This window comes from Pezoporus flaviventris, unplaced genomic scaffold (genome assembly GCF_033815535.1).
Source record: "Pezoporus flaviventris isolate CSIRO_AGI_PZ_B2104156 unplaced genomic scaffold, CSIRO_AGI_Pfla_v1 ptg000037l, whole genome shotgun sequence".
NCBI lineage: Eukaryota > Metazoa > Chordata > Aves > Psittaciformes > Psittacidae > Pezoporus > Pezoporus flaviventris.
In genome coordinates, this window is record NW_026892585.1 from 2641568 (window position 1) to 2653701 (window position 12134).

Here is a 12134-nt window from a genome sequence, read left to right on the forward strand (position 1 = left end):
ATTTTGATATCAGCACAAGATAAATGCTGATACAAATTCATAATGGGTGGAGAAGGAATGTTACACCACCCTCCCGCTATCAACTCGGTTTTAGTGCCATTCTGCATGAAGTCCTTTTAGTGGTGCTGGAATATTTGCTTGCTAAAGACTAAGAGCCAGGTTTCAAACAGATACCAAACAATAAGCAGCTATGAAGGAGGGGAGCTAAATGGTATATGGCTCTGAAAACATACATTCTCACCAGGAAAGATTCAAAAGAGATTTTTGTTACTTGCGGTAAATACATAATTCAGGGATTTGAAGAATATACCAGAACGAACATTCACTTTGATGGGTTGCCACTGCAAAGTGAACCTGGCACATTTGCTGCTATCAACGCTCTGAATTAGTGGCTAAAGACATTGAACTCCTTTCAGGAAGCTTGCTAAGTGAGTTGCAATGCTGAAAACACACATCCTCATACAATGCCTGTACTAAGGTACAGCCTGCCTTCAGTAGCTTGGCAATCAAACAGGAAACACATAAATTGGGAGCTAGTTTGAAGGAGGGTGAGGCTAGACACAATACAAACAAACCCTCAGATCCTGATTCAGTGTTTCCAAGGAACTCCAAGGTATTCAAATCATTTTGACCTTCCCTTATCAGTAAAAACATCTAGACTTTTGCACAATTAGCCACATTCATTTGGACCATAACTGACCAGTAACAACAATACTGCATTTAGAACAAAGAGATTCTCTGTAAGCAAACAAGTCCTAAAACCAGCGGCTGAAACAGCAGCGCTTGGGTTTAAAATGGGTTGAAGAAGAAATGTGGGTTGTTTGGGGTGAGCTTGTCAGAGAGGGGGATAAACTGGGCATTGAACACATGCTTCCTGTTCTGATTTACAGTCAAGCAAAGCTGCACGTTCAAATCTGCACAGGTTCTGCACATTTCCCACTCTTTCAGTCTTACCCAAATTACCTTTGCCACTTACCCAAGAGGACAGCACATTACCGTTGCAGAAAGGCACCGAATGGGATGAAGTGGGAGAATGCTCACCTGGAGATTTAGCAGCTGAGCAGAATAAAGAGGAAAAATACCTCTATACTGAAATGCAAGCCACATAAAGCAACGTGCAAGTGGCTTAGGTTTGACTGCATAAAGAACAGAGTCAACGGAGGAATAAAGAAATGATGTGGCAAAAAGCAGAAAACTAGGAAAATGGTATCAATGATTACACGAACATAAGCAACGCGCAACCATATTTATTGAATATAGAGATAAAGGCCATAGGAGCAAAAGAAGAACAACCCGAATGCGAACTTTAGTTGCGTACCTATAGAGCAAGGGCTGTTCCAGAGATTGCACACTACAGGCATTTGTATGGTATCTACAGGTTTAGATGGCATACCCACAGTCAGCATCCAGAGTAAGCCCAGAGTTACTCTGTCCACAGGGATGCAGACAAAAGGAGCTAATGAGCACAACTCATGCAAAACAGTCCTCCATCAGCCAAGCTCTCCATATTGTGAAGGTTTGCAAGGTTACCTGTAAATAAGGTGCACAGAGAAGAAACATGGAGAACCAAGAACCCCTGAAGAGCTGCAGCAAGGACTATGAAACATTCTGCTAATGCTACCTTAATGGAAAGAGTCTCACATCTGTAAAGGCATGCTAATATGTGCAAGCATAAGGGATAGTTCTGGAAGTGGAGGAGAGGTCAAGGAGAACAAGCATTAACGTTGTTAATTATTGTTCAGCTAAAAGAAAGTCTGAGAGCTTGCTGATAATCGGTATGGTGAAAAACAGAATAGAGAAGCTGCAAACAGGAACTGCAAACAGAACATGGCATGAAAACATTTCAGTGGGAGCAGGAAGAAAACACAGGGAGGGGTTAAAAGTCATGGAGAAGAGCAAAAGCAGGGTTAGGGGTTCCGGAACGACCAAGAGTGAGACAAGGTGGTTGAGGCCAACATAAAAGGGATTAAAAGCTTTGGCATGTGTGACAAATAGGGCATACAATGTGACTGACGGGGGGAGGAAAGGGAAAGACACTGTTTGCTCCAGAAAAAATGGCTGAAACTCATGGCCAGCAAAAAGAGAAGAGAGCCAGTTGCACACACGCGGTCACCTGAACTGCAGGCAATGAGCTCTCAGCCATTAGCGTGCTGCTGTTCAGCTAGAAATAAATGAATAATGGAAGAAACCACAAGAAATGTAATTTGATCCAAAGTCAACCTGGATTTCTCTAGAAAGCATTGTGTGAAAAATACTGGCCGAAGAAAGAGGGACAAGTGGGACAAGGCTATTCATAAAGATCTCTATGGGTTTCTACCTATCTGCTTAGTTGTTTGGCAGTTCAGGGGGGTATGTCATGAAAGTTGCATTGTGTGAGATGTCTTCTTTTAAGAATCTATTTGTTTTTCTCTACAAAAACCCCACCTACATGAACCTGGACTTCTACACTGTTATCTTTCAGGTAAGAGTCTACAAAAGCATCACCTTTTCCTCTTTTATCACTGGTTCTATCAATCTCAGAGTCTGCTATGAAAGTAGCTACTTCCCTACTTAAGTACACAGCCAGCTCTTTCCCCCTCCCCATTCCACCTACACAATATATTTCATGAATGCCAAGTAAGGTGACAACTGTCACCCATATTATACAATGACAGTTGAAAATGGATCTAAAAAGAGGGGCGTACTGCTATTTATAGACGCTTCAATTTGTTGTCATGTTAGTTAACAGCAGTGATTCAAACAGACTGTGACATTTTGTTGTCTACTTCCATTTAATCTTACCAAAAATAAACTCTGTAGAGGACCTTACATAAAAGGGATTAATTCATTATTCCAACTCCAGAAACTCTTGGTAAATATTTATAAATGGGAAATTTTGTGCATTTGTTCATTTGCTTCCGGAAGGTATTAAAAAAGAATTGCTGACACCAAATGCAAGCTGAAGACATCATGACTACATCAGCCCATACAGAATTCATTGCATCTGAGCTAACAGCGGGAGTCATTGAAATCTTCTATCCTGGTGTAATCTTAGGGTGCTCTTTGTTTTCTTTCTTTGAAGAGCAAGAAACTGTGCTGCTGAAAGAATCATTAAATAAAGGAAAACAAATGAAATCACATCTTTTAAATGGAAATCTGAGTGCCAGCGACTCCGACAAAAGAATACATGGATAATTTAATCAGAAAAATAATTCCATGGGGTAATATCTTGTGAGGTTTCCTGTTACTATCAATGCACTGCCAACTCTCCTCCAGTGTTACAGTTACCAAAAAGGTTGAGCTGGGTGGGATTCACAGTTGAACACAGACAGACAGGAGCTCCGGAAGGTCCATGTAGAGCAGAGAAATAAGCTAATGAGGCATCATCTTGTCTTAAAATAGATATTCAAAACAGGTCAGCTGAGCTGCAAGTACCAATCACTCGCTACTGAGTATATAAAGAATCACTGGCAAATGACACTGATACTGACAAATAATGGTAGAGAAACCAAACATCAAAACACAAGCATCCATTACAACATACCATTTGCTCCAGGTTTTTGGAAAAGCTCCGTTTTCTACTACTGCCTTTTGCCTCCTACTACACTTAGAATACCTTTCTCTGTCAATAGGAAATACCAATACCGCTTTAGACTCAAATTAATAAGCCAGTACCAAAGGCCAAAGACTGCCTTCCACCACAACTCCCGTCCTCCTTGCACACTTGGACTGGGAGAAGCAAAAGAAAGCTAAAGCATGTTAACGCTCCATGAAACTCTGTAAGAGTACCATTCAGCCCAGGGCTGACAGCACTATCCTTCCATCATGTAAAAAATAACATTTTAATTAAAAGTAAAAAGTGATTCTAAAAGAAGCATTATGTCTTACCTACTGGAGCCTATTGACATTAAAGCCTGCTTTCTCTTAGGGGAGAACTTCCTAAGCAGCCAGCCAGAGCATGCTCTAGGTGATTCTCAGTAGATCTCTGCTCAGGGAAGGAGTACCCTGGGCAATCCTCAGCAGTGTGTATATTATATATATATATATATATATATATATAAAGCATATAATTTCTATATATATTTATATAATTAAAGATAATCAGGGGCTCAGCACAAAAAAAAATGGCAGCCCAGAATCACACCAGACCACAGCGCTCCTGAGGCCCTGATCCCACAAGGTGCTTGCCTAACACCTGCTGATTATTCCATTACTATGGAGCTCCCACAGTTTCTCCAGTGCAGCATACAGCTTAAAGGTAAAACTGAGAAGCAGTTCTCAGCTCATTCAGGCATTTCATGCTTCTGCACAATGACACTTTGAGCACACAGAGGACCATAATAAGAACACTAAAAAGAAACCTATCCGTATTTAACCTGGGGAAAACACAGAAATCAGCTACTGCTCTTAATGACAGTACAACTGTCTGATCTGAAGCATCTAAAACCAGGCCAACTAAGCCTGTTACATCATACGGATTAATGAGTACATAGATTAAATCAGTATTTACTAGGGTTAAACCTAGAGGATAAAGGTTACATAATGGGTTCAATCCAACTTTAAGTGGTCAGAGCTTTCAAATAAATATGCACCTTTCCTCTTTGAACACCTGGACAGGAATACCTAAACAAACGTAAGAGAAATTCAAGTTTAACAAGCTTCTGAGATTGGATTCAGATCCCAAAAGATCATAAACCCCCAATTTTGTCACACATATATACTCTTCACATCCCCTCTGATACTGTTATCAAAGCACTATGAAATATCTTTGTGTACAACATAATACATCCCCTGGACCTACACTCCTTACTCCTTTCTGATCTTTGCTTCACCGTGATCTCAGACCTGTCTTGTTTAAGCCACGCTGTCCAACCAGGATAAAATCCATATACAGCCACTGCTTTCCCAAAGGCTGTATTTTAGTTTAGAGGTTACCACAGAGTGACATCGGTAAGGAATCTTGATTTTTCCACTCTGCAGAGAGCAGTTTTAGCCATTCCTTACCCTTCCTCATCTGCCTTCTACCAGAAGATATTCCATGCTGTGAAAGAAATAAATGCCCAAGCAAACACTAGAAAAATTGCAAGAGGCCCACAAGATAATACTCACCAGAGCCTGAAACGCTTCCAATTCAAAAGTTAACCTGCTCACTTCTAAGAAGCTACAGTTTTAAATGTCTTTCACAAATAGCCAGAGAGAAAACGTCCTGCTGCTTAACACGTTAAATACATATGCATTACAGCATACTGGGAATGCATAAAAAACAACAGACTTAAGCCAACACAGAATCTTACAGTAAGAGTGTTTAAATTTAGCTCAATTATTATACACGCAGTTAACATTTCAAATATTACTGCCCTTGCCCTAAGATTGCTCATGTACCACATATGTTCCTCTGCCACTCCCTTGGAAAGAGAGAAAGCTGTCCAGCCATCTCCTGTAGCATGGCCACAAGAGATGCCGAGGTGCAACAGAGATATGGGCATCTCCACTACACCATCTCCACTACACCAGGTTGCTGCCTTTTTCAAGGTATTCCGTTTTTTAAACCTATGAATAACAATGCTCCAGTCTTACAGCTCCAAATTCTGCAACAAGAGACTAGAAAGAAATATTTACCATCCGTGCATTCTTCATAATACCAGTCCAGTTCATAATAATCTGCTTCAATAAATTTCTGCATAGTCAGTATCCGTCAGCAACACAGACGAGATTTCACTCTGCTGCTAAGGTCAAGTGAAATGCAGCCATGCCTTCCTGCCTTTGCAACACACCACAGCGCAAGGAAGCTCCCAACGAGAGGAAAATGAGCCGCACATCCTCAGCGAGGCTGCAACTGAAACAGAAGGGGGGTGTGGAGGGTGTACTTGGCAAGAAGAAAAATAAAGAAGGCTGCAGAAGGGAAAAGCAGATGCCCCGATGGCTCCTCTAATAAAGCAGCTCTGCACAGGAGCCGGGGATGGGTGTTAAAAAAAACATCCTATCAAAAGGCTGATGCGCTGACGTGGGGACACACACCACTGCCTGGCTGCTTCCAACTCCTTCCTTTCCCCCCTGCTCTCCACATCTTTTCCAGTCAAACATGTTGCCATGGAAATGTGCTGGCTCCAAAAAGCGATGCAGAGATGAAGGAAACGCATTTTGCTGTTCCTGGCTTTACAGAACAGAAGTATTCCTCCATACTGGAAACTGAAATCCTTGCTCTGGAAGCCGATACAACGCTGCTGCCTTACAGAACAGCAGCATCGCGCCATTGCGGTTCACTGGGTACATGCAGTACATTAATGATGAAAAGCTAGTCCGTTACCACTCTCCTCCACAGAGTCTGATAAAAGCTTGCCTTCCCCATGGAAAATCAAACTATGCTACTGCCTTGTTACACTGTTTGGGCTGACATAATAGAATCCTTTATGCAGCCTGTTACTGGCAAAGTGGCAAACAAAAAATGAAAGACTCAAAAATCAGGGCAGCAACACATGTCCCCCTGCAAGAAAGCTAATCTGCTCTTGCTTTTTGCCCTCTCCATGAACCACTGACCCTGTTTTTAAACAAGCATCTAAGCTTCACAGCCAAAACCAAGGGGCCAGGACAAACTTTCACTCATCTGTTCCTAAAAATGCTGATGGCTGTCACCAGAACAGGTTAATGTTTGTGCCCAGTGTTTCGGAAAGGAAAGACTTCTGCAGCACCCAGGAAGATGGTGTTTAAGCTGTTAGAAGAGAATCTGGGGAACACATGGCATTAAATCATCACCAAACACTGCAATTCAAAAAGCATTTCTGAATCTGTGCAGATTCGGGTACCGAAGGCACTGACATCCATTTGATCCATAACCACCACACGTTCTTCACCACTTTCTGCCCCTTTCTTAGTAAACCGTATGCAACACATGTTAGTAACAGCTATAGTGGGTCTGACCAAGGAGGTGCCTGTCTAGCTGAAGACTCCATCTCTAAAGAACAGCCATGAGCAGGTAGGGCAGAACTAGCCAATACCTCCCCTCAACTGCCCTCCCAACCTCCAATTGTTTCCATCTCCAGAGACAGCCTGAGACAGATACAGATACCCCTGAAGCTCCTGAAGGACTTATCCTGTCTATTCCTGAGCCATGTATATTTTTAGCACTTCCAACATCCTCCTGCAAGGAGTTCCATGCATCTACTATTCATGAGATAAGAAAGCCTCACCTTTTGCTTTGCAACTCGCTTTTACGAGCCTTATCTGGTGCTTTCAGCTGTGGAAATCTGAACACTCAATTCATCACTCCTTTCCAATCACTCACGATTTTGCAGATTTCTGTTAAGCTCACCCTCACTCACGTCTTTTCTAGGTTGTTACCACTTACTCTACTCCCTGACTGGTACCATTTTGCCTTACTGTAATGAAGCAAACACCTATTTTACTGTAAAACGAGTAAGGAATAGTCAAACTATGCAGAGAAAAACACATTGGCTTTGTTACCACCTTAGTATTTCAGCTTTACTGGTATAAAGACATCACTGCAGTAACTTTGAGGTTGGGAATTGCCACATCCCTTGTACATATTAATAGCTGAATCACATTAACAGATCCGTTCGCACATTTGCCATGCATCTGTCAGTGGCAATTGCCTATGTTATTCACTCAACTCCAATGCTCCAGACCAGGGCCAAATTCAGATATACACCTTTGTTTGCATGTACACGATCTCGCTGGAAAATAAAAGGTTTCCAATTCTGCAAATAAAATAAATAGATCAAAAAACCATCACCGTGCTCATCCCAGAATATAGTAACAAATACAGTATTTGTCAATATGCACAAGATTTCTCTCTACTTGGCACTGGTGATGCCACATCTGTAGCTCTGGGTCCAGTTCTGGCTTCCCCACTGTAAGAGACATGGATATACTGGAGAGAGGCCAGCAAGGATGTAACACCCAAGCAGGTAGGTTAACCTGCTGTAGGTTGCAAGTGCTGCCATTCTTGGGAGGCAAACTCAATCCAAAGAAGCACAACCTTAACAAAGGTCCACCACATTTAACTTGTACTTCCCCCCTATTTATAGGATACCAATATTCAAAGTCAACAAGAATTGAGCAGCCTGCACCTGAGCTTTGGCTGCCAGAACGAAGGCTGTTGTCTTCAGCTTCTGCCCCTCCATACCCATCAGAGACTAAGAAATCTCCATGCCCTGTCAGCTTCTAGCCTTACACATGAAAAGCACAAGCCATTCTTATCTCCAGGAGGACAGAGGCTACCCTATGCCACTGCTTTCACATCAAGCTGACCTTAGCCCTCTTGAAATCAAGAGATACAATAACAAAGGCATGAAAAACAGGACTTCCTCTCATTTTTGACAGAGATAGTGTTATCTTTGGCTTCATTTTTCTGACTAGATTCTTGTTATGCCCAATACTGATGTGAAAGCAATACAGTAAGCGCATACGAACCTCATGTTAGTAAATCACACAGGATTAAAAGCCACTAAAAGCCTTTGGACATGCAAAGTTCATGCAACTACCTTTAAACACCCCCCTGTATGTTGAAGGGAGCAAGCATTTCTGCCAAATGCGAGCATTCTGCGCTCACACTGTGCCATCTTGGAACAGAGGAATGTGTCAAGACACTCCCTCCTGCCCCAGCTCAGTCTGCATTCTCACAAAGCAAGAGCTGCTCATGCTATTAAATGCAATTAAAGCTACACTGCTAAAATACTGGCAGAGAAAAATAAAGGTTCCTATAGCAACATTAACCCAATTGCTCTGCATATAAGCTATTTGTTCCACTTGTATTATTTTTGTCCCAAAGGTAATTTTGGTCTGGTGATGTTATGAAACAAGTATTTAAGATACAAAGAATGAACTCTGGCTACCAGCTTGAATTGCTGCAGGGACTCTCTCCTTTTTACCTCCTGACATTTTAAACAAAGGAGATCTTCAACACGCTAGAAGTTTCTTCCTCACCCCCGTTTCAATGAGACAGGATAAAAACGGAGGTGGGGTTTGGGGCTTTTTGGTTTCTCGATGTTTTCCTACAGATCTGATTGGAAACATACTGCTGTAATCCAGAAAGGCATCATTTTCCTGTGGAGAAAATCACTTGTGTGGTCAAATGATTTCAGTACTCCCCAAGAGACCTGGAAATATGGGATGAGGGTATGATCTTCCCAGCATGAAGACAGAAACCCCAGACAGACAGAATACTGCATATCCAGGTATGCAGAAGCAAGCATCCCTTCAGTTGTATGAGAAACAGTAGCTCCACAAAGCAGGAGCTGGAAGGGTTTTCAAGTCGAACACAAGGAGTCTGACCAGGCTACCAAAGCAGCTGTGTGCTTGCAGAACCTGCTTTCAACCTCTGCAGCCCTGCTTTTCCTTCCTACAGCTGTATATTGCATTCACCTAAAGTAAAACTTACCAGGATGGTGTAATTTTTCTGGTCGACAGCTTCTACAGACCTCTGTGCATTCAAAAGTCCACATGGCAACATTATCCTCACAGAGGAAAACATACAGACCGATAAAGAACTCCAGTATCCAACTGTGACCACACAGACTGAGGACTCCTTAAATCTGCAGTTACAAAGGGGTTTTATTACACAGAATAGTTGGCTTGAAAAGCCCATTGGTCCTCTCCTCCTTCCTTTCTGGGTGGAATAAATTCATGCCACAGGTCAACGCTAAATCTGCCTAAACTAGCCAGGTTATTAAAACAAACCAAAGCAAACCCAAACCACAAACCCCTTTCCTTGTTTGAACAGAAAGTTTGCAAAAAAAATCTACCCCATTCATTTTGCCGCTCTGCTCTTGTGAGACCCCACTTGCAGCACCGTGTGCAGCTCTGCTGTCCTCAGCATCAGAAGGACATGGAGCTGTTGGAGCAAGTCCAGAGGAGGCCATGCGGATGCTTAGGGGCTGGAGCACCTCCTATATGGAGACAGGCTGAGAACATTGGGGCTGTTCAGCCTGGAGAAGAGAAGCTGTGTGGAGACCTCAGAGCAGCTTCCAGTGTCTGAAGGGGGCTACAAGGAACCTGGAGAGGGACTCTGCATCAGGGACTGTAGCGATAGGACAAGGGGTGATGGGTTCAGACTGAAACAGGGGAAGTTCAGGTTAGATCTAAGGCAGAAGTTCCTCCCTGTGAGGGTGCTGAGGTGCTGGCACAGGGTGCCCAGAGAAGCTGTGGCTGCCCCATCCCTGGCAGTGCTCAAGGCCAGGCTGGACTTAGGGGGTTGGAACAACCTGGTTTAGTGTGAGGTGTCCCTGCCCATGGCAGGGGGTTGGAACTAGATGATCTTAAGGTCCTTTCTAACCCAAACCGTTCTATGATTCTATGATTTATAAACACGGCCTCTCCAGGAAGTTGTAGCACCATATTCAAGGATGCACTGAACCATGTTGCTAGGGCACAAAGGAGCAGCAAGTCATCCCTGCTGGCAAATAAAGTATTCAAAGAATGCCATTACACATTATGGCACTATAAATCATGTGTTCCCATGCTTAGTCATTCTCAGCATTCTTCTCCAAACCTTTTCCAATTCTGGGAAGATCCTCTGAAATGAACACCAGCGATGGACGGAGTATTTCCATTGCAGCTGCAACAGTGTATTATTTCCCAATCCATTTACTATGGGTCACATTTCTTCTCTTGGCTACAGCACCACATCAGGGTGTTCAGATAACTAAACACCATATCCTTCCATTATTTCCTACAGATGCTACTACTCAGGATAAAGTTGCCCACCCCATTAACATTGTCAAGAGTCCTTTTCATCAGAGCAGCTGTACAGTCTGCCTATGCACTGTATATTAAATCGGGCACTGCCACAACAATTACTTTGCAATTTGCCTCATTTAAATAACTTGAAAGAAAGAAAGTCAGTTAAAAAGCATGGAAAAGGAAACAGGCCTACTTAAAAACCCAACTCATTTTCAAGTGCAGGCTGGCAGATTGGTACTTGGAAATCGGAATCTCATTTACTGAAGTGAAGAGATTTTGGCATTTCACAGTCTAAAAGAATATGGAACAGGAGTCATCCTGTGACCACACATTTAGTAAGAGCAAATTGCTCTGCAACTTAGGTCAGAGATCTCTTCCAGTGTAGTATTTTGCTTAGCAAAACAGGTTGTCAAAACAGGTACAGGTACTTCCTACAGATGGGACAGAGCTGGTCCCTTCTGCACACTGACCTCACCTGGTATACACAAAGATCCTTCTGATGCAGAGAACAGTCGAACTGTTCTCCCACTGCAACAAAATGACTTCACCAGAGACAGGGGTAGACAGATGAAATTACTTCAGGAAAAAAACCTCTTTTCTACATGAAAGGCTTATTTCTCCCTTCTCCCAAATGATTACTGGAGTGTGCTACATCTGCACTTGTATAAAAGCCAAACTGATGTGGTCTTCAGCACCACAGCTATCGCTGGGCATACATACACTGTAAATGAGACTATGACAGCAACAACTGGAGAGTTAAGAGAATACACCTCATCTAGCACAAGGAAATGAAGAAGTAAAGCTTTAAACAGATCTGTAAACTCTTCACCCCCTGAAAATAATTCAAACTATAATATCTGTATTTTTAGTTTGTGGTTGTATTTCTCCTGAGACAGCAAAAAGAGTTGTAAAATGAAGTTGAGCTTCACATCACGCTTGATTGGACAGACAAAACCATTACAGTAGCATGGTTATGACCTATTTTTCTAACAAGGAAAACCCACTGACAGTCATCTCTGCAGCTTCCTGAGAAAGAAATGCAGGTCACATTACACAGAATGGAATACAGAATCAGGGAGCCCAGAACTGGACCCAGCACTCCAGGTATGGCCCCACTGGTGTTGAGTACAGAGGAAGGATCAACCTCCCTCGATCTGCTGGCAATGCTCCTCCTAACACAGCCCAGGATACCATTAGCCTTTTTGCAGCAGGGGCACATTTCTGGCTCATGTTCAGCTTGCTGTCCACCAGGACCCCCCAAGCCCTTTTTTGCAAGGCTGCCTTCCAGCTGGTCAGACCCCAGCATATCCTGGTACATGGGCTGGTTCCTCCCCAGATGCAGGACTTTGCACTTCCCCTTGTTGAACTGCACAAGGCTCTTCTTTCTCCTGTCTCCACCCTGTCAAGGTCCCACTGAATGGGAGCACAATCCTCTGATGTTCAGCCACTCCTCCCGG

The 12134-nt window shown here is 43.0% G+C and overlaps 1 protein-coding gene across 6 annotated transcripts in view; it reads right to left on the reverse strand.

The window, feature by feature from the left end:
• TRAK1 (trafficking kinesin protein 1) overlaps positions 1 to 12134 on the reverse strand; it is a 128181-nt gene that overhangs the window by 49058 nt on the left and 66989 nt on the right. Inside the window, exon 1 of one of the 6 annotated variants that reach the window (XM_061464474.1) lies at positions 5599 to 5951. The exons of 4 other annotated variants lie outside the window; for them this stretch is intronic. In XM_061464474.1, the coding sequence (XP_061320458.1) occupies positions 5599 to 5662 (64 nt within the window). In that variant the 5' untranslated portion in view covers positions 5663 to 5951. Of the gene's footprint in view, positions 1 to 5598; positions 5952 to 12134 lie in introns of those variants that run through there. One more of the 6 variants, XM_061464476.1, reaches the window with a different exon arrangement.